This window comes from Schistocerca nitens, chromosome 8, assembly GCF_023898315.1.
Source record: "Schistocerca nitens isolate TAMUIC-IGC-003100 chromosome 8, iqSchNite1.1, whole genome shotgun sequence".
NCBI lineage: Eukaryota > Metazoa > Arthropoda > Insecta > Orthoptera > Acrididae > Schistocerca > Schistocerca nitens.
In genome coordinates this window covers 113386278-113410745 of record NC_064621.1, presented here as the reverse complement: position 1 = coordinate 113410745, position 24468 = coordinate 113386278, and the positions used below count along the sequence as shown (strand labels likewise).

The 24468-nt window shown below is 41.7% G+C and overlaps 1 protein-coding gene across 1 annotated transcript in view; it reads left to right on the top strand.

The window, feature by feature from the left end:
- Positions 1–17502, top strand: part of LOC126198846 (myogenesis-regulating glycosidase-like) — a 32786-nt gene extending 15284 nt beyond the window's left edge. The window contains exons 4-6 of the mRNA XM_049935432.1: positions 4147–4575; positions 11211–11367; positions 17174–17502. Of these exons, the coding sequence (XP_049791389.1) occupies positions 4147–4575; positions 11211–11367; positions 17174–17373 (786 nt within the window). The 3' untranslated portion in view covers positions 17374–17502. The remainder of the gene's footprint in view (positions 1–4146; positions 4576–11210; positions 11368–17173) is intronic.
- The last annotated feature ends 6966 nt before the right edge of the window (positions 17503–24468 follow it).

The window sequence follows — 24468 nt, the reverse complement described above, 5'->3', positions numbered from 1 at the left end:
TTTCACGCATTTTGGGTGCATAGATCCTGAGAAATCAGTACCTAGAACCTGGCCGTAATAACGGCCTTGATACGCCTGGGCATTGAGTCAAACAGAGCTTGGATGGCGTGTACAGGTACAGCTGCCCATGCAGCTTCAACAAGATACCACAGTTCATCAAGAGTAGTGACTGGCGTATTGTCACGAGCCAGTTGCTCGACCACCATTGACCAGAAGTTTTCAATTTATGAGACATCTGGAGAATGTGCTGGGCAGGGCAGCAGTCGAACATTTACTGTATCCAGAGAGGCCCGTACAGGACCTGCAACATGCGGTCGTATATTATCCTGATGAAATGTAGGTTTTCGCAGGGATCGAAAAGGGTAGAGCCACGGGTCGTAACACATTTGAAATTTAACGTCCACTGTTCAAAGTGCCGTCAATGCGAACAAGAGGTGACCGAGACGTGTAACCAATGGCACCCCATAACATCACGCCGGGTGATACGCCAGTATGGCGATGACGAATACACGCTTCCAATGTACGTTCACAGCGATGTCGCCAAACACGGATGCGACCATCATGATGCTGTTAACAGAACCTGGATTCATCCGAAAAAATGACGTTTTGCCATTCGTGCACCCAGGTTCGTCGTTGAGTACACCATCGCAGGCGCTCCTGTCTGTGATGCAGCGTCAAGGGTAACCGCAGCCATGTTCTCGAGCAGATAGTCCATGCTGCTGCAAACGTCGTCGAACTGTTCGTGCAGATGGTTGTTGTCTTGCAAACGTCTCCATCTGTTGACTCAGGGATTGAGACGTGGCTGCACGATCCGTTACAGCCATGAGAATATGATGCCTGTCATCTCGACTGCTAGTGATACGAGGCCATTGGCATCTAGCACGTCGTTCCGAATTACCTTCCTGAGCACCGATTCCATATTCTGCTAACAGTCATTGGATCTCGACCAATGCGAGCAGCAATGTCGCGATACGATAAACCGCAATCGTGATAGGTTGCAATCCGACCTTCCTCAAAGTCGGAAACGTGATGGTACGCATTTCTCCTCCTTACACGAGGCATCACGACAGCGTTTCAGCAGCCAACTCCGGTCAACTGCTGTTTGTGTATGAGAAAATGAGAAATCGGTTGGAAGCTTTCCTCACTTCAGCACGTTGTAGGTGTCGCTACCGGCGCCAAGCTTGTGTGAATGCTCTGAAAAGCTAATCATTTGCATATCACATCATCTTCTCCCTCTCGATTAAATTTAGCGTCTGTAGCGCGTCATCTTCGTGGTGCAGCAATTTTAATGGCCAGTAGTGTACTTCCTCACCCGTGACACTGTAGGGGAATGACTGCGACCGAAATAAGGGAGATCAGAGGCAGCACTGACACCACGGGAGAACGACGAAGGGGATTAGGGCGTGGCTGCGACATGTTCTCACCACATGGCGACTCCGGTGATGGTTTGCAGCCCCAGCGCTATTAGCTCTCGTAGCTTAAGCTTGTTGGATTCCATCATGATCGTTATCACTCACCCCTGTCCAAATAACTGATCAACAGAACTGCAACGAGACTCAAGGAGGCAAGTAGCAGAAGTCGAATGTCTCGTGCCCACCATGGAAATACTGCCGCTGCTGTACGAAGATGAAGTTGGCCTGATGCAACGGCGGGCATTTTGCATGTCGTTGAGAAGAAAGAGGCATTCAGATTTTTAACATATTCTGATGAAAATAGTAACTTCTCTCTCAATGACAGTATCAGAGACCAGACTGCAGGATACCGCTCTTAGTACGCAAGGAATCTGAGTATCATTAATTCCATTCTCTCCGATTTTTCTTTGTATAAATGTATGTCGGTATTGAAATAATTTTAACATCAAAATTGAAAGAAAGCCAACATGTTATCTACAAAGAAGGGATCCATATTCCGTAGGAGTATGAACATTATTTTAACCAGCATGGTCCTATGCCTTTTTAGTTTGTTGCGCGCGGGTGCTCGTGTAATCGACCTGGCGAGCCTGCGGCAGCATCATAACGTGAGTCAATATACATTTTGAGACGAATTATATTCACAGGGATGAACGTGTAGTTCTGTGTCATTTGTGGACTCTACATACGGCATAGTTCACCCAGGCGGCGTGTGTCTCTCAATCGATGCGTTCATCTGCTCAGCAAATATAAAATTTCATCTTTGGGACATTCTGAGTCAAAGCTGCCCTTTTGACCCCCACACTATCTGTCAAGTAACTATTGTTATCGAGGATTAGGTTAACTTCTTTCCAATGTGAAACATGACCTGTTATTTCGATTTCAGCATTTTATTGTCTCTGACAACTCTATTGTTTACTAGAGAATTGTGATTATTTTTCATATTATAGAAGCAGCCGCTTCTTTGGCTTCTGATGGTTTATGTCGTCCCTATTAATACTGTGAGACATGAGTGTTAAGATCTCGCTACGCAAGAGCTTTTGGTTCCTAAATACTGGCAAATTGCCAACTACACCATGGCTGCAAGTCGGCTCAATAAACAGGAACACAGCCCGCTGGTAGAATTCAGGAATGTTATTGTTTTATGTTTATGTGCCCTTTTCACTTTCCGAAGGAACTTGTGACGACCGAAAAACTTCCATGGCCTCAAGGACATTCTATTTGATGAGAGCTATTGCTCACAGTGCTGTACAGGTGGACAATGGAAATATTTCTTTCTGTTATGTTTGTGAATTTCATAGTTTTTCCTAAGTATATTGCAGCCTAGAAATCACTTGACGTAATTCCCTTATCCACAGCAGTTCGGAAGAATCAATGGAGCAGACCTCTCTATTGGATGACATTACAGTCCGGACTGGATGGCTGGGTATCTTCATGACTTCGCTCGCAAGTTCTCCACAAATTTCGTTGTCGTAATGATGATTCGCGGTACATTGTCGACCTGTAATTAACGAAACCAACCGACGGTGAAAGGTTCACGAATTACTGCGAGAAACTGGTGTCAAGTGAACAAGCGGCTTGTCTTCCTGTCCGAACTGGATTCGATTTGTTACCAATGACCTGCATGATGCACAGGTATTACATACAGATGAATCGGGTACATATAAGTTCTCGAATGCCAGTTCAAAAAGAAAACAGAGTTTCTGCGAGAAAACAATCGTCTTTTCTCCAATCGGAACAAGCGCCCAGTCACTGGGGTCATCATTGTCTATAGTAATTAAATCCACCCCTGGTTTCGGATCCCTGCGTTTGCTTTGGTCTATTTGTATGTGCCTTCGTGCCTGCACGTGAATTATAATTTTTGTGCGACACTCTGAGGTAAAATGAGTATCAGTTCCAGCTAGACAAGTTCTCTAGCTATACACGGAATCTCACATCAAGGCGGTTTAGGATGGGAAATATGGAAATGAGACACACCAGTTACAGTACAGCGAAGGACAGCTGATGTACATATTATAAAATTTAGTTCTCATTTTCAACATAAACTGAATTCAGCAGTAGCAAAAGTAAACATATGTTTGTCTAGTTATACGTATATGAGCTTGAACTGGGCTTGTATTAATTTTAAGAAGACGGCTAACCTCTTCTTGAAAATTCCTTCAACAATTGTAGGTTGATGGAAGCTGACATAGAAAATAACACAGATGATGCAGTCCGAAACGTTAAATTCTAAGTACCCAGTCCACACATCATAATTTCAGTTGTCAACAGTTTTACAGCGATAAACTTAACACTGCAATGCATAATCAATCAACTGCTACGATTCTTTATTGCAAATCGCTCCTGGTCATCTGTTTTTGAATGCTTGAATGCTTGTTTTGCAACAACTATCTCACTGATGTTTACGGCACTTTCTTTAATAGTGCTGCATACCTCTGCAGGAATTTAAATACATGGTATATTATTCAGTATTTGTTGCACAACGGTATGTTACGTATTACATAATTTTAATTGGAATTACATACTAACTCAAAACGAATTGATCAATAATTTAATGTAGGATCTAATGTAAGGATGTCGAATATTTCCTTTAATGACACTTGCCTGTCACACTTGACCACTCTTATCCGATCATATGTATTACTTCATTCATTGTGATGATGAACTTGTTCTACAGCTGTTTCGTTTCACCATTTCTTTCATTTACACTAACTGTTTAACTCCGAATTGTTTTCAGGCGCTCCGCAATGAGACAGGAATCGATTCGTTCGAATTCGACGCTGGTCAGACAAATTACTTGCCTCAGCTGCCCAACATACAACCCGTGGAACGGAACCCGGTGCGCTACAGCGACGAGTTCGCGAGAGCCGCCTCCCAGTTCGGTCCCCTGGTCGAGATACAGAGCGGAGTGGAGAGCCAGCGCCTGCCCAACTTCTTCCTGATGGACGTCGTGGACAGCAAGTGGGGCACGGCCGGTGGTGTGGGGACGCTGCTGCCGAAGCTGCTGGAGCTCAGCATCGTGGGCCACCCCTTCGTGATGCCGGAGATGGTGGGCGGTGCGACGTACGCTCTTCCGACCAAAGAGATGTACATTCGCTGGCTGCAGGCCACGATCTTCATGCCGGCCGTCAAGTTCTCCTACACGCCGTGGGATTTCGACAATGAGGTGCGTTCATTCCTGACGCCACACTTATTGATCTGCTTCTGTAACCTATTTCACCCAGGTGTTCAGCATAGCAGGATGAAGCACACATGCAGTTAGAGCACTCCATGTGAAGCAAGACTTGTCTTACTACTATCAGCCATGCGCTGCCTGACAAACTGAAGCACTCAAAACGGGAGGAGGAAACGTATGATATATTATTGCAAGTGATTGTCAATGGAGTCACCTTCACACAGATTTTGGCAATATGAGCCCACTTATCAGTATGAAATTGCTCTACCTCTGGCCTGGATGCATGCCCTGATTCAGACAGGAAGACTATCACAGTGCTGTTGTATCCCCTTCTCAGACAATCCGACCTACAACTGTTGTAAATGGTCCTTTATAACCTGGGTACTGGCACTGGGACGGTATTGACGCCTGAACTGGTCTCATTCATCATGTATCGTAGAGAGATTTAGCCGACTTGTTGATCACAAGAGTAGCTCAACCTCACGCACGTACACTACTGGCCATTAAAATTACTACACCAAGAAGAAATGCAGACGTTAAACAGGTATTCATTGGACAAATACATTATACTAGAACTGACATGTGATTACATTTTCACGCAATTTGGGCGCATAGACCCTGAGAAATCAGTACCCAGAACAACCACATCTGGCTGTAATAACGGCCTTGATAGGCCTGGGCATTGAGTCAAACAGAGCTTGGATGGCGTGTACAGGTACAGCTGCCCATGCAGCTTCAGCACGGTACCACAGTTCATCAAGAGTAGTGACTGGCGTATTGTCACGAGCCATTTGCTCGGCCGCCATTGACCAGACGTTTTCAATTGGTGAGAGATCTGGAGAATGTGCTGGCTAGGGCAGAACATTCTCTGTATCCAGAAAGGCCCGTACAGGACCTGCAACATGCGGTCGTGCATTATCCTGCTGAAATGGACGGTTTGACAGGGATCGAATGAAGGGTAGAGCCACAGTTCGTAACACATCTGAAATGTAACGTCCACTGTTCAAAGTGCCGTCAATGCGAACAAGATGTGACCGAGACCCGTAACCAATGGCACCCCATACCATCACGTCGTGTGGTACGCCCGTATGGCGATGACGAATACACGCTTCCAATGTGCGTTCACCGCGATTTCGGCAAACACGGATGCGACCATCATGATGCTGTAAACAGAACCTGGATTCATAGGAAAAAATGACGCTTTGCCATTCGTGCACCCAGGTTCGTCGTTGAGTACACCATCGCAGGCGCTCCTGTCTGTGATGCAGCGTCAAGGGTAACCGCAGCCACGGTCTCCCAGCTGATAGTCCTTGCTGCTGCAAACGTCGTCGAACTGTTCGTCCAGACTGTTGTTGTCTTGCAAACGTCCCCCTCTGTTGACTCAGGGATCGAGACGTGGCTGCACGATCCGTTACAGCCATACGGATATGATGCCTGTCATATTGACCGCTAGTGATACGAGGCCGATGGGATCCAGTACGGCGTTCCGTATTACCCTCCTGAACCCACCGATTCCATATTCTGCTAACAGTCATTGGATCTCGACGAACGCCGGCAGCAATGTCGCGATAGGATAAACAGCAATCGCGACAGGCTACAATCCTGACCTTTCTCAAAGTCGAAAACGTGATAGTACGCATTTCTCCTCCTTAGACGTGGCATCACAACAACGTTTCACCAGGCAACGCCGGTCAACTGCTGTTTGTGTATGAGAAATCGGTTGGAAACTTTCCTCATGTCAGCACGTTGTAGGTGTCGCCACCGTCGCCAACCTTGTGTGAATGCTCTGAAAAGCTAATCATTTGCATATCACAGCATCTGCCTCCTGTCAGTTACATTTCGCGTCTGTAGCACGTCATCTTCGTGGTGTAGCAATTTTAATGGCCAGTAGTGTAAATGGTCCTTTGTAACCTGTGTACTGATACTGGGACGGAATTGACGCCTGATCTGGTCTCATTCATCATATATCGTAACTCGTTGATCACAGGAGTACCTCAACATCACGCACGTAATTCATATAGACACGTTCCATGTGTGGACGAGTGTTGTATAGAAAAAAAATGGCCCCATGATACTGTCATATCGGAAATTTCACTGGAGTGCGAAGGGTGTCCATGACATAGTGCTGTGCAGTTAGAGTTCCCTCACTTACTACAAACCGTGAGCCGAAGTTACATCCGATGGCCTCTACAGCATCACGCCGGGAGTAACACCGTTGTGTCTTTCCAAACACTCGAAGAATGGGACCACACTGGCCCATACCGGCGGGCAATGGTCATCTACGGTACTGCAGAATCGTGATCCATGGCTGAACACAACGCGGCGCTATTCGTCAGCATTCCACTCTTCCCAGTCGCTACACCACTCCAAACGCAGCTGTCTGCAGTGCTGTTAGTGACAGTCCACGCACATGGTGGTAGTTTCGTAGTTCAGTGTGCTGCTAGACTCCAAGTAACAGGGCGCAATGACACAGCGTATCGCAGGAAGTTAATAATTGGCCTTCCGATGGCAGGCGCAAATGTCCAGGGGTTACGTTGTGCTTAGTGAACAATAAGACGATCGTCCCTCCAGGTGGATTAGACGTGGTTGTCTGGTACCTTCACGACGACCATGGCTGCCCTCACGTTCGCTTTCTGTCCTTCTTCTGGCTCCAGTCACATTCGAATGCCCCATAAATCCCGTATCTCCTCGCCTTATATATCTCCCATGTTCTTTTTTTTCTTTTTAATTCTTTTATATACGCTTTTAGCGTGTGGTTAATTTGGCCTATATGAACAGCTACTCGTCTGCATTCAGCTTCTTCTTTCTTCTGGTAGACAAAGTGAACTGCTTGTCTGGATCCAAAGTCCAATAAGGAACCTTAACAAGCAGTTTTGTACTCTCAGCTATCAATGACTTATACACATGAGCACTGCGCCTCCAACGGCGACATACCCACGTCGCAAAGGCATGTTTATTAACGAGCCTCTGCAATGCCTTTGCGACGTGGGTACCGTCGCCGTTGGCGGCGCAGTGCTCAGGTGTTCAAAAAATGGTTCAAATGGCTCTGAGCACTATGGGACTCAACTGCTGAGGTCATTAGTCCCCTAGAACTTAGAACTAGTTAAACCTAACTAACCTAAGGACATCACAAACATCCATGCCCGAGGCAGGATTCGAACCTGCGACCATAGCGGTCTTACGGTTCCGGACTGCAGCGCCTTTAACCGCACGGCCACTTCGGCCGGCAGTGCTCAGGTGTACAAGTCATTGAGAACAATAGACATTGACTTGGTTGGACAATTTAATAAGCAGCAACTAATGGGTGGTCTGAATGTTTTTCGTGGACTACGAATACAGTTCACCTGTGATGTTTCTGCTGTGTTTGGAGGAGCCAGCCGGCCAAATAGAGACCCATAATGTCGCTCCTTCCAGAATTTATCATTCGTTGGTAACACTGTCTCATACTAGTGCGCTGCATCTCCGTGTGCTTCGTAGTGATTACTAAACGTCTGACGCTATTTACGCCACTTATATACTTTGCCAAATCAAGTAACCAACGAAACACGAACAACACTAACGGACTCTGTCGGCTAAGCGCAGATACTGAAATTATGACCATTTACATAACAGCCGGTGGTGAGCACCTGTAGAACTGCGCTGACATCCGACCACGACTTCTAGGTGCCTCACTTTTGTTATTAGGCTGTGTAGGTTAGCTAAACTAAAAGAAGTACTAGGCTGAGTGTTCCAGAATACCACACAGTATGGACTACTGACACTATTGCCGACACAAAAGAAAATCCAGTGCATTTACAATGAATTTGAGTATGGGATATTGTACATTGAGAGTCAGGTGGAGGCTCTTGCCTGATCGAAAATCGGAGAAACATGGGTAGAGGTGAGCTCCATACATTCGGAGTAGAACTGTGGACACAGGTATTAACTCTGTTGCGGAGGTTCTTTGATGTGATCCCCTCAGGGGCATGACGATGTTCTATAGTGACATAACTGATTCTAGAGACTCTTCTAACTACACCTCTACTACAGTCGCAGCTACTGGAAGGCACGGGTTTAAATGTTTCAAATGGCTCTGAGCACTATGGGACTTAACTTCTGAGGTCATCAGTCCCCTTAGAACTACTTAAACCTAACTAACCTAAGGACGGCACACACATCCATACCCGAGGCAGGATTCGAACCTGCGACCGTAGCGGTCGCGCGGTTCCAGACTGTAGCGCCTAGAACCGCTCGGCCACTCCGGCCGGCGGCACGGGTTTACAATGTCGGTATAGGCCACACCGTAATGAGACAGGGACTGTAAGCAGTTAGTTCCGTTAACTGAGGAAACATGCGATGATAGAATACCAAATTATGAAACTTTTATGACTATTCGTGGCTAAACATTGTTCTGAAACATTTTCAGGTAGCTGAAATTACGAGTAATGTAAGCAAACGCACATTATTAAATACATTTTATCTAAAACATAATAAAATTAAAATGTTTCAAAGAAAAGTCAATAATTAAGAAACCAAAACCAAGTTGGGATAATTTGCTTAATTGACCATCATATGATAACGGGAATACTGATGATAACGGGTTATCAACTGTGAGTTCGTTATTGCAATGCATCATATATGGAGTTGTCTTGTGTTTTGAATATTGGTTACTTGAAGGAGACATTACAAAATCATATCATGACAAACGTTGGCCACGCGGGATTAGCCGAGCGGTCTCAGGCGCTGTAGTCATGGACTGTGCGGCTGACCTCGGCGGAGGTTCGAGTCCTCCCTCGGGCACGGTTGTGTGTGTTTCTCCTTAGGATAATTTAGATTAAGGATTGTGTAAGCTTAGGGACTGATGACCTTAGCAGTTAAGTCCAATAAGATTTCACACACGTTTTTTTAAAACGTTGTATCAGTAAGTGTAATGTAAATTCGAGTGTCAATCGAAGTTTAATGCATGCATACAAGAAATACCTTGTCATCATTAACAGTCACTTCCGTTGAAAGCTGGACCACCAGTATAGAATGAAATGATTCACGGGTATCATAAGAAAGTACATTTTTGTCTGGCATGAAAAGGCTGCTTCAAAAAAAAGTTTACAACAAGAAAGGAGACGCAGTTGTCCCATGTTACAGAAAATAGTGTTCTAATTTGATAAACCTTACTACAAAATGAGGAAGCCAGGATTATATCTCCAAAAGTAATTATTCCATGAATACGAGTTAAAAGAATAAGGGAAATGATGAAAAGGGACACTGAGCACACAATGAGGGACAGGTTCCAGAAGGAGTGTCGTTGTGGGTTTCCTTTTCACTGGCTAGCACTATCCATATTTGTGGGGCATTCGAGGCCAATATAACGGTTGATGAGCATGATTATTTGAAACATGGTAACAGAAATATAATAATGATTTTGGCAACATAAGAGAACAACAGATAAAGCTTAGTAATAAAGGTATGACTAACTTGTAATATATATAGCGTTAATTTTTGTTCTTGACAGGATATTACGAAAATTGAAAATATTTCACGAAGAGAAACATAAAACTTTACCTATTTTACTGTCATGAGAAAACATCTACTGCAACCCGAGTTGACCGATCTGTAATAGCGTGGGTGAAGTGTGAAACTAAACATCTCCTTACATTGTATGTGATACACTTCCCACGAAGAGCAATGGTGTAAACTATGAAAATCAAGGACGTTTCATGTTGGTTGCCAGAGTGATGGTTCTGAGTAAGAAATCATCAGCCAACGTATCTAACGAACACTATTTCTGGTAATCTGTCAATACACATTTGACAGTACATGCTGATGAACATTTAGCAAATATCATTAATTAATGAACCTTTGTGCGCAATAAAGGATTAGTGGTAATTTTGGTGAAAAAGCTCACAAAGAGCTGAACAGGTCATGGGAGATAACTCAACCTTAATTTACGGTCACATCTTTAGGTGAGTTTCGCGTAGACTTAAGTCTCCCAGCACCAGGGTAGGTTGATGTTAACATCGTGTCAACGGTATGACATGTAAATATCGTTGTCTAACATTTCAGGTACATCTTTTTCCTATTGTGACAGTTCACAATGCTCGGTTCTCTGTTCACCAGCTGGGAATGAGGAGACAGTATTTCTTGAAGTGGTGCTGCAGATTATGTCAGCTAGACATTATTTTCCAATACATATAAGACAATAAAATAGAAATGGGACTGTTGACATACAGTGTTCTGGATATGACTCTCAGACCGTAAGTCTCATTCGAATACGGTTAGCTCCAGTACGAGGCAACCTTAGGTACGGCCGGCTATTCAAAGTAATCTGCTCCGTGACCACAAACTCAACCATGCCTTGGACTCATTGCTTCAGCTCTTTCTGGGTAGTGGCCTATTTAGGGATTGTAACTGGGAAGAAAAACTTGCCTTTGGTCTTCGTCGCTGTTTCCTGTGCGCTATCGCTGTGAATCGAAATTAGCTGTGACACAGTAATCAAGGAAACGTTGCCCAATTTCAGTTGTGGAAACTATAGTTTAGAGTGATAGTTCCATCGCATTCACATTGTTTTCCACGTAGAGAAGTAAGAGAGTCGATTCTGCCAATGAGCAGCCTTTAGCAGGGCTGGTGACTTATGAGAGCTGTGATTGCAGACGCTGGAGATCTGCCGCGACCTGTTGTCGCTGCGCGCGCAGTACGCGCCGCGCATCGTGGAGTTGATGCAGAAGGCGGTGGAGGACGGCACGCCGGTCAACCTGCCCATCTGGTGGATCTCCCCCAACGACGACACGGCGCAGACCGTCGACTCAGGTATCGATTAATGCTTCCCTTTACCCCTTTTTACATGAAAGTAGCCTCTCTTTCAATCTCGGTCCCCACTACAGTGTTATTTCCTCTGATTTTTCCCATCTACATGCTGCCTTTGAACTCATCTGCAGTTTTTCAGTGTTTGTACGTCACGGCGTTTGTTAGACCATCGATCAAATGTCACACCAGACCTCTTTCTTAAAATTTTGTATTTGTGGGGATCCACAGCCTCCAGACGTTTAATAAATGTAACCAAGGTCTGTAGTAGGCTGCAATGGGATTTTTATTTCATCATGTAATTACCTGATTTTGACTATTTGTCATTGTCAAGCACTCCAAAATTTGTGCTGTCTTTGACAATTACATATTGTAGAAATTAGCTAATCGCACAATTATATATAAATCACATTACAGCCTACTACGGACCACGTTTACGTTTATTAAAGGCTTCTTTCTTCTAGCACAAGATGGCTTCATGCAGTGTTGAATTATTGTGTGCAATACGTTTGTGACATTCGTTTTTTCAAGAATATCACTACTGCCTAGGAAGGAATAAATGTAGTCACTTTAATAACCGGTATTTACTCTATCGTCTTCTTAATCATGGTTCTCCTCTTCTTTATTTACAACTCTAACGCTCTTATTTCAACAGCACTGCAGATATTTTCGTTCTCAACAAAGTAAAATCGTCTCTATTTCACTACATAATACTGTAATCTTCTCAGAATAATTTTCTGTATAATAAACATGACTACAGAATGATTTTCCACAAAGTATACCGATTAACTTCAGCTGTCAGTTAACGGTCTACCTTTGTCACAACAGCTATCTCTTTTACATATTTTTCTGCAGCTAACTCTCGCCAATACCCGCTCTCCTGCCACATTTTTCCATCCTTTTCTCAAAAAACTCACTATTCAGCTTTTATTATTTCTTAGCAACTATCATCACCATCGTTTTGTCTCCTTCCATTTCATTATCATATCAGTTTGCGTGATACTAAACACAGCTTCATACAAGTTGAATTAATCATTATTGCTGATATTCTTAATACTCTTAATGATAATAATGATAATAATAATAATAATAATAATGAAAATTACCATCATTATTTTCTGTTATTATTGGTGTCAGTGGACATAACTATTCTCCTAATAGTTTATAAGATGTATACAACTGAATGATAGAGCAGCATTGAAATTCAGAAGGTTTTTGTGTTCCTAGACTGATTTAATAGACATTCTTAAAGCCCTAATGTAGTCAGGCTAAACAAAACATAAATAAAAATTAAAAATCTAAATGAAAAACGTCACAAATATGTTATAATTTCTTCGTTTTAAATATATATTTATGTTTCAAGCATCCCCTTATATGCCTATTATAGGAGTTCTACAATTTTATATTACCTACATTTTAGGAAGTTCCTGTTGTGTTGCTGGATGTGGTATTAGTTTGCTGAAAATACATGCTTTCATAGTTTTGCATGGAGTCACACAATTGGTATTATAGTTTAACCATGTCTTCATCAGTGCCTCTTGTTCTTCATCTATTTTTACATGATTTAATAATGACATTTGTAACACAGAGCTTAGAAGCATTTTCTCTAATTAAATAGCTAAATAAGTTAGAGTAACATTTTTAAAAGAAGCAAAGACTCTGTTGCAGAACACATTGTAGTATTTTACCATCACAACTGTTATATTTTGTACAACTTTCCTGTCAGCATATCGCATATACGTTCTGAATCCCCTAATCCTGCTTCCATTTATCATCCCTTTGTTTTCCAAAATTATTAATTCTATTATGCACTGTGATACATATAATCATTCTAGTTCATAAAATGCAACCTCCTTTAACATACTCTCAAAATCATTTATCTGATGCATATTCTTATATTGTGGTCGTTTGTTTCTCTAAGGGTGCATGCTGACAACTTTATGTTATATACGGGGTGTCCCATTTATCTTGACCACCCCAAATAACTGTTAGTCCAAACGCAAACCATAAAATGTTTCAAGCAAATGTTCTTTAGCCGTGAGGTGGTCATTAATCAGCATGATTGCCTTCGTTGTAGCTTTGTTTTTTACAAAGATATGAACAGCGGTATGACTTTCTTAAATGTCACCTTGTATTTTTTATTCGGTAATTCATTTCCTCTCTTAATGACCTATTCAAAAATGTATCACAGGGTACCATTCCCTGAAACAAAACGTTATGAATTACGTAACACAGCATTGACGGTGACACTCCCAGCGATTACTGCAGGTACTCAGAGCAATGGAACACATCCACGTGCTGACGTTGACAGAGGATAAATGTAAACATAAGTAAAATGCCCACCCGTCATTCCGTCAACGATCGTTAGAAGCAGAGTTGTGTGAGTAGAATGTACTCCAACTAAGAGAAGGTAGAAATGCTACTCATCTATGGGGAATGTAAGTTAGCAGAACAGTAATTGCAATACTATTTTCTTATGTAAGGTAACATTTAGTACAGTAGTTTGGTCCTTTTAAATACTATTATGTAGACTAGGCATACATAAAGGCTATCCTTCCTACAAACAGCATCGACATAACGTTTCCTTTATTGTTGTTGTTTTTGTTGAAGGTAGGCGAAATGCTACGCAGGCAGCGGTACTGTTCAGAGAGATATTCTGACAAGAACCCACCTTATCGACGAATGTTTTCTCGTCTTGTTGCGACGCTTCAGGAAATGGGAAGTTTCAACCCTCGACAACGCAATTGTTGTAGCAAGCGTACAGACGAAGCTGCCGAAGTTACTGTTCTCTTTTTCGTTGCTATGAATCCACATGTGCGCACACGACAGCTTGAATACGGGATTGGCATTCCAAAAACCGGTGTACATCGTATTCTTAGACGTCACTGGTTCCATCCTTATTATGTACACCTACATCAAGAACTGCATGAGAATGATTTCCATAATCGTGTACAGTTTTGTCAGTGGGCACAGCAGCAAATCCTCGCCAACCCGAACTTCTTTTAAAATGTTCTATTTACCGATGAATGTTCCTTCTCAAACAAAGGACAGGTAAATGCAAGGAACAGCATTATTGGTACAGGGACAACTCACGATGGCTTAGACAGGTGGAACATCAGCGTCAATGGAGAGTTAACGTCTGGTGTGGGATGCTTGGTACAATAATTATTGGCCCTTATTTCATCAATGGAAGTCTAAACGGCCCAGCGTATGCCAAGTTCTTCAGAGGAATTCTTCCTCCTCTTCTGGGCGACGTGCTGCTAGGAACCAGAGTGCTTATGTGTTATCAACACGATGGATGTCCAGCACATAGCGCCTTGCGTGCACGTCGTGTTCTGAAGCGAAGGTATACTGCCAGATGGATTGGTCGAGGAGGAGAGTTACCTGGCCTGCTAGGTCGCCTGATTTAAATCCTCTTCGGGGATGCATTGAGGACGTCTATCGAGTATTCCAAGAACTGCAGATCTCATGCAGGAACGTATCGTGCTTGCTTATAATTCTCTTCAGCAGGCAACACTGGAAGCAGTAAATAATTCTTTCATTCGACGAATGCGCTAGTGTTTCGGTGCCCAGGGTCACCACTTTGATCACATTTGAATGTTCTACTCGTGGTCAATGGTACAGTAGACTCAAAGTCAATTTTGTGTTATGTTTTTACTTGGTTTTCATTTGTTTTCTGACAACTCCAGAAAGTGGAAGAGTATGTGATCCCAGGCTCAAAGTCAATGTTGTGTTATGTAATTAATAACGTTGTGTTTCAGTGAATGGTACACTGTGATACGTTTTTGAATATGTCTTTAGGAGACGAAATTAATTAACGAATAAAAAAACAGGGTGCCACTTTAAAAAGTCATACAACTGTTCATATCTTTGTAAAAAACAAAGCTACAACGGGGACAATCATGCTGGCTGATGTCCCACTGATGACTAAAGGACATTTGCTTCAAACATTTTGTAATTTGCATCTGGAAAAACGTGTGTGTGATTAATTAACTTAAAGTATAAAATTGTTGTTTACGTAAATCAAATTATGTGTATCAACGTATTCGACCTTGTGCAGAGACTGTGAGACATCGGTAACTTCAAAATGCGTATCATAGAAAATGTTGGCAAGTAAGTTGAGCAATAATCTTGAAGCAGGCTGTGCAGGATTAGATCAAGGAATCTATATCCTGCTAAAGTTACTGCATGACTGCGAATAAGAAGTGGTAATAAAACTGGAGACAATTTCTAAAATAGAATCTAAAATAGTAACTTCAAACAAACGAAAAGTGCAATAAAGCATAAACAAGTAAATAGAGCGTTATTGGAGGTTGCAGATAATTTGACCGGTTTGATGAAGTTTCCATAAGTGTCTATAATGTTATACAAAAATCAACTTGTAGTGCACGAAAATATAGATTATGATGAAGAAAGGGCTTCACTTTTGAAGCAATAGCTTCAGAAGATAGAGTGATTGTAATCTATGTTTAAGTTCTGAAGAGAGTGGATAACTGAATACAATTGTGTCGCAACCGTAATATCAAATGTCAGTGGATGATTGTGATGATACGAAAGGCCATTAAATATAGGACTTTCAATACGGCCTTTTGAGCTCTGCATGACAACCAGATGCTACCAATAAGTTGATATTTTACTTATTCCTGTAACTGATACTGCAAGGTTTATAACAGGAGTTTAACTGTTTACACTGCTGTCCCTTCCTAATTTGTTAATTGCATGTTATCTGCTGGTACCATTCATGGTGTCACCATTGTGATAAATACGTGTGTAACTACTGATTTATAGGCATTAAATACAAACCAGAAGGTGTTACATATTCTGTTAAGCATATCTGGTCTGTTATGATGTATTGCCATTATGTGTGCCAGAGTCACCAACTTTTGTCTTCTTTTAAATCATACAATCCCCATCATCACCATCATCATTATCATCATCCCCAGCCAGTCGACATTTACTACTGAATAAAGCAGTCTCCTAGACTCTTGCTCACATTACAGCCTTCAGATATAGCACACTTTCAAGTCGCCTCTTACTCCTTCTCTGTTTAATTAGGTTGTCAGTTTGTTCTTACCTCACTTCTTCCAGTCTAGCAAAGAATCGTTTCTAAGTCCACCATACGCTCTCCTTGCTGCATGTCCCGTAACGCTCAATTCCATTTTCAGTTCAGTCATCAGTAGTTCTACAGTACTCTGCTCCGTGGTCCTTTCGTTCCTTTCCCTGTGCCTTGCAGTAGTTTAGTATATGTATCGTCCTGTATCTCACTTCAGAACTCTCGGCTCTGAATGTTTTTGTATTAAAAGTAAATATTTTACTGATGTGGGACCAGAGCGCTAAGATTCACTTTCTGCAAATTCTTCTGTTCTCAGACATAAGGGCAGGATATGCTAATTACATGTATTAATTTAGTGAATGTTAACCACCTGTCACGTCCTGGTAGCATAAAAAAGAATAATTGAAAATGGAAGGATATTTTAATCCAGTAAAGGATAGGCATTGTAGCAGAACACCCCCACACAAAAGATTTATGGTGGTTGTAAAGACTCTATTGGAACTGAAATATTGTGTTAATCTCACTGTAATCTATTTTCAAATCTGCTATCAAATCTGCTGCAATAAGCTCTTTGCTCTGTTGTTTAAATTTTTTTGTTAGAGTCACAAAGTACAACGTTATCTGCTAAATGAAGCTGATTCACGTTTGTTCCACTGATAAGTATTAAATGTTATGACATATGTGGTGGTTTGTGCACACATTCTGCTAGATGTAGCTGTCACTCCATACCACGTAACACACTGACTGTGCTCTTCACAGAGTTCCTGCTTGGCGAGGACGTTCTGGTAGCGCCGGTGTTGGAGGAGGGCGCAGTCAGTCGCGACATCTACCTGCCCAGCGGCTACTGGAGGGACGAAGCGGACCCGGAGCACCCCACCATACGGGGGCCCCAGTGGCTGTATGACTACTCAGCTCCTCCCAACACGCTGCCATATTTCAGCAGGAACGCCACAGCATGAATTCCATGGGTAAAACAAGAAAATGCCCCACACAGCACTAATAAAATACAAATCTTGTTCTAGTCATGAAAAGTACTGAACTACAGTAGTTTGCTTCACGATACATATTAAAGAACATATTTAATATCATTTCTTCCACATATTCGCTTAAATTCCCTTCCTTCCACAATTTTATATTTTTTATTGCTCGACGCTAGCATCGGTTGCATATTTTACAACTTTGTGTTTGCCATCTATTGTTGGCATTTAAATTTAAATGCAGAAAACTCGTAGTGGAATACATTTAATGTCAGTGAATGCACAGTTGCATCATAAGTACTGGCCCACTATTAACATGCACTGGCATGGACATGCTTACCTGTGAATGCATGCAGAAAATGACTTATTTCGAGAGCATTTTTGAAACGAAGAACTGCAAGTATGTAAAATGTATTTCGATTTCAGCATTTATCAGAACAAATGAACGTTAGTAACTCAGTCCTTACCACGACGTTTGCCTCGTTCATTCCATGGAATCTGAATTATAATACATATCGCAGTATACATGAAGATACACTTGTAATGACAAGGATCAGAGAACATGGTTAGTTTACATTACAGTATACACAGTCTTACAACCAAAGTGAGAACTTCAAAGCGCAGGAAGAAAAAACATGAAAGCTCATGGACTGGTAGAGTATGTGGTGTTATATCAGTAATTACAAAATTGAGTCACATTAACAAAACACTATGATAACAAGGAAATAGCAGTACAACTGATATGCTGGACTAACCCAGAATAAGCTACGTATTACAGATGACAGCTAACGAAGCAGCCCGATTTCATTACATAAACGCTGAGAAGAGAGAATGCTACTGAACTGCTGTTATGATATGGCAACAGAGATAAATATTTTGTTTGTTATTCCATGTAATATTATAATGGTAGCAGATGAGAGGGCTCCATCCCATGTGTTACTTCAAATTATTACTGGATAAACATATTAAACGGTATGTCAATCATTATGCTCCAAAGGCTACATTATAAATCATATATTAACATCTTTGTGTCTACCCATTGTTACCACACGTCAGCGTAGCAGCACAAATACTGGAGCGATATGTAGTGCTCCACCATTATTACGGAATAAAGGAAGTTTACAAAGACCATTACTCATGAAAGCCTCCGTAAGGAAATAGCAATGTGGATCACAAGACCACAGTGCTAATTGTACATGTATAGAAATAAAGTCATGTGTAGAAATTAAGTCCACATATGGACTGGACATCGCACATAACGTGAAGTACACTGATCTGATCATTAAAAACAAATTTTTACACAATAATATGAGACATATCGACATATAACAGTAGCAGTTACCACACTCACGCTAGTTGATGCGTCATTTGTAATTATTGCAGACAGGTAGTGCTGTCCTCATGGTGCCTCGAGAGTGAAAGAGGTCGCAGTGGAGGAAAGCAAGGGTGCCTCCCTTGTCGTCTGACATTGTTGGCCGTGTGTCATTCCAATGGTGAATACCAAAAGCCATCCAGGATTCTCAGCCACCGTCTGACCAGAGACTGAGTACCATTTCCCCACTTCACGGCAAAATGCCTCACAACACAACATATATTCCTTCGTGTATACAAGAAAAAGTATTCGAATAGAATGTCCATATGACAAATACATTAACAGTAACCTATATACAAAATCCTTTTCCTTTTTTCTCTCATGGTACGACATAACCAAGGCAAACCCATATCGTCCCATTGTGAACTTATAGTTTCAGAGAAACTTCTCAGTGATGTTTTTAGTCACTAGTTGTGCATGGAAAACATCTTACATTTGTCCTGGTGAACGCTCACGTAGGACAAGTAAAGGCCATAGAATCTTATTACATCATCACCACGGCACAACTTTCATGCAACTCATAAAAAACGCAAAGAAAAGCCAACTGAAGTATTTTTATTGCTTCATTCGGCATGGTCCCCACCGACGCACTATCAGGTCGTCTTTTTCCCACAAGTACCACATCTAGATATTATTATACATTTCACTACCAAGTGCGCAAACTACTTGTTTGCTGTAACTCTTCAGGCTTTCCCGGCGATCTAATGACATCTTGGGTTGTCGGGTGTTCTGCCGGATATCAGCGTCGTACTTGCACGATATTTCGGTCACGTGGCTCGTAACCTTCATCAGGTCGCACCTGATGAAGGTTACGAGCCACGTGACCGAAATATCGTGCAAGTACGACGCTGATATCCGGCAGAACACCCGACAACCCAAGATGTTACTTGTTTGCTGCTAATTACCCGATATCTTTTTGACTCTACTGCGTATACAAATACCTACATAGCTGATCTACACTGCTTCACAGACGACAAAGCACAACAGAAACAAAAGAAACTGTAATACTGAATACAGACAAAAATTCACTCTACTGAAAATCACTCCACACGACCCATAGACTTCTTCTTAACCATTGATCTATTGTACCTGACACTCTCGTAAATTTGAAATTTTAAACACAGTAACTATAAATTTGATGATACATAACATAAAAATGTTAATAAAATAGGAATTTATTATCCATGACCATACTGATGTAACCGTATGCAGAACTTCACTCACATTAGGATCCAGACGTGTGACTTGAGATGTTGATATGACTTACTCATCTTAAGGGTACTCTTTTATTGATGCATAAACCATGTTTTGATCTCGACATCCTCCCCTACAATGTGGGTGGGTGTAAGTCCATCAACCTCTGACCACCATTCATCGTACACAAATCTCTCATCTTCGTACATCACTTTCAGGAAAGAGTCGTATGACATGCTCAGTCATGATTACTTAATTTTTGTGGGTACGTAAAAGCATAAAAAACAGTCGCAAGTTCTCAAACTGCTCCTTCCCTGAGACTTATATCTACTGTGACAGCCATTCAGCTCTGCTCTTCTGCTTTAGCAGGCGCTCACCTCTGCTTTCACACGGTCAGGCACTTCTTTGTGAGTGGCACCCGAAAACAACAATAACCTTTCTTCGAGTTCGTAAGACACATTTCATTCCCGGAATCCGTTTTGTCACCTCAGCGTAAGTTTCTCTTCTGAGCTTAGTCTATCTATAACACAAAATAAAAAACATAAAATACTCCACAATGTATCTCAGTCATGAAGACAACGAAAATTCATATTATTTGCTATTATTTTGTAGAACAATAGTAACTTAAGATGTACTCAGTAACAAACGATGGATAGAAAATGACTCATCAGCTGGCTGTAGATATAAGATATACTCCACATACTTAAACGCCAGATTTTCATTCAACAGTTTACTGTCGAAACTCCTTAAGATGAGACACATGATGTACATCAAAAGATGTTTTCGTGCAAAGTGTACCCACTTCAACTACATTTGTGTGAGTAATTCTACAGACCCGAAAATGACCATCACATAAGTTAAAAATGTATTACAAAAGAATTTTTGCTTTGTTGACAAGTGCCCTCACCTAAATCTTGTCACCTTCTTTTCAGTGTAAGACACGAAGCAAGCCTTTGTGATTTCCTTTGCGCCTTTGTCCTGATAGTTTTGTTTGCTCAGTCATCTGTGACTGACAGAAAGAAAAAGTCACTCACAGTTTGCCTTTTCGTTTCTACTGTCTTTTCCATCATTGCACCGCAAATTCCTGTTTTTGAATTGGTTCAAATGCCTCTGAGCACTATGGGACTCAACTTCTGACGTCATCAGTCCCCTAGAACTTAGAACTACTTAAACCTAACTAACCTACGGACATCACACACATCCATGCCCGACGCAGGATTCGAACCTGTGACCGTAGCGGTCACGCGGTTCCAGACTGTAGCGCCTAGAACCGCTCGGCCACCCCGGCCGGCTTTGAATTGGTAATTCAGGCAATACCTTCTTTTGCTGCTACCCTCTCCATTTTTCTAATTAGAAATCTGGAGGGTATTATTTCTTGTTTATTCGACCAGTACTCGAATTTCACAATCGTGGCCATGGTAAGACATTATTCATGTTTCTGCCGGATGTAACGATTTCTCGCTTCCCCATTCGCTTAGTTCGACATAACTCTGGCACGTCATATGGTGCATGAAGGTACTGATTTCCTTTTATCATTTGTTTAAAGGACATACATGGAATCGTAAAGTTTGAGTCATTATAATCCTACATCATCAAACTTCTCAGTTTTACCCGCTCCTGTGTGCTCTTGGACCCAAACTCTGAAAATATATCCGTTTGAAGTTTGGATATTTTTTACTATTGGGCATTAGCATGCGGTTGCCTCTTCCACCAAATGTCTACAAACGAAAATCGTCTTTACTAGTGGACTTTATGACAAGGGCAGCGCCACACCAAACTGATCTACCCACATAGATGAAGGCTCAGAAAAAAGCTTGTATTTTTGGACCAAAACAAAATATCACCTGCTCGCATCTCCATTTAGATTATTTATCCATTCAGTTTATGGTACGCAGGTATGCCATGGCCGCTACAAAATCATTAATACAATTCAGGCACTTCTTACGACTCAGTACACCTCACTGCTAATTTCGCCATTTGCGTTACTTTTCGGTACAGTTCTGTTACGATTCATGAGCCGTTGAAGCTCTGAAAACGCCTCTTTGTTACTCCAGTTTACTTTGGCCTGATTCTGCTTGAAGTGCAACAAGAACTGAACTTTTGCACTGCTGTCACTTCTGTGGGACAGATGGAATCACATTCCTCATATTACTAACTGGAAGTTGCTGAACCCCAATTGCAAGCACCTCTAACTTCTCTGCAACTTTTCCTATTTCCTCACCTCGCCGTTGAACTACCTCAAGTGCATTCACTTGGCATTGTTCCTTAGGAACTGAGGTCGTAACCCTCGACCTATACCTACTCCTTCAGAGCGGCTCGCCCCACTATTGTTGGTACTCATTCTATAGAATTTCTGTTTGCTCACTCTTAACTTCATCGTTCACGTCTTGTACCTGCGTGAGATGAACTGGTAAAGCGTTACTTCACAATGCTTGTTCCACTTCTGGAACTATCATCCAGTTTTCAATGTCCTCTGCTATTGGAGTTCTATCACCTCTGCACTACTGGTTCACCATTTCCGGATAAGACCTAATTTCAGCCGTTTCTCGTCGTTTTTTACCCACAGTAACCTCGCTTTCTGCAATGAGTACACGTAACTAGGCGTTCTGCTTATCTATAATTTTCACCCATATCAGTACCCTGTGCTTCAATGATCTGTCTTAGATTAGAGATAACTATAGTTCCCCTTTTCAAATTTTGTAGTCTGAGTTTGAAAATGTTGGAGCATTAGGGTTGGAAAATTAGTATGGTCGAACACAGGCACAGCAGAAGTCGATTCACTTGTTTCTGTACCTAATGGCGCGAAGTCATAAATCTCGGCCTATATCTGCCCCTTCAGGGCAGCTGACGCGACGACTGTCGGTTTGTGGCTCCAGATGTGGCATGAAATAAATGGTACATCCACTGGCTTCGAAACTTGAGTACAAGTGGTACATATTGATTCGACTTTTTGATTGAAAACGAGTGTACCTATCCATATCGGAACAATAATTAGTAACAGTATCAATTTCTTAAATTCCTAAATAAAATGTCCCTCTATAGTTTACTAAACAAGATCTGGCATACGCAAATTTGTGTATATATCCTGGTATTCGTTTCACTCAGGAGAACAGCAGTCATTAATTACAAGGACGATAATTTGACACAGAAATCGCACTCACAGTTCACGATAAGTAAACAAGGATTCTAAATAAATATGCACTGAACACAATCCCAGGGAGCATTACCTCTGTAGGTTCTCGATTTAGGAATAACACTATAACTTCCTGCATAAAAAAGCAAAATGTTTAAAGAATCCTGACCATAAATGTTAATTATGGTATGCTTAATTTGAAGAGTATAATGCACTCACCGCACCGTGATCACGGGCAGTTCCTTCTGAAAACCTTCTAGAACCCCTCATTAGGGCGCTACGAAAGGGCCTTTGTTCTCGACCTACATGAGATTACTGGACAAAATTTAGACCAGGGTTCAATAGCAAATTTTCATCGCCTCTAGGGCTTACTCTTCAGGACCAATCGCAAATGTTGGAAAAAGGTAGGACGTCTATAAAGGTAGGACGTCTATTGCCCCCAGCCACATCAGGCTACAAGCCACGTGAGAAAGAAGATTCAACAGGACGTTCCCAAGACTCTACAAAGCCAAGGAAGAACAACTATTCTGATCGCTACTGGCATGAGCGCATATCGAATTTTCTACATGCAGACATTCCAGTTCTAGTGTGTGGTGGAAATTATGGAAAGAGGGTGAAACAGGTTGCTAATGTTAAACGCAAGTATAATAATCGGGAAAAAAGTGAGACCCTATGAAACGCTTCTCCCAGTACACATATATTATACAACAATAAAAAATAGTAGAAGACAAGTCTCCTATACTAATTCACAGTAGGAAACGTATTATAAATGACTATTACATGAAAAATGGCTGACTGAAGATTGTTTCAACTGGAGTGAAGGCTGGTAACTGCACCAAATGGTACTGGTGACGAGGGAGACAGAGAATGACTACATCACAAGGCGTTCCCTTTGGCGACTGACGATGATGATCACAGATTGTTTCAGGAGGACTAATAAATATTCCCTAGGTGGCAGGATGGGCTAATACGAATAAAGCATTCCATATAAGATGTGTTAAATTTTTATCAGTTACTTACATACCAAAAAATCATCTCTGTTTTTTGAAGCATGTCACAGCGAAAGGCTCAGAGGTTACAGATGTACAGTCATTTACAAACATAAGTTTTGTAAATGTGCAGTGTTATATAGAGACCAATACGTTATCTCATCAACTTACAGGGACTTCTTAACTACGTGTTCTTGAAAGTGATCATTCAGAATTATAGCAAAAGGTTTCCTCTTCCAACATGGCGAGCCCCTAGGCATTCTAGTTGTGAAGTGAAACATCATCTAAAGATAACATTTCCCGGACGATAAATTGGAGAAATGGTCACTTTTATTAGCCACCAAGATTCACAGATATCATATTAAAATACATATATTTTTGTCAGTATG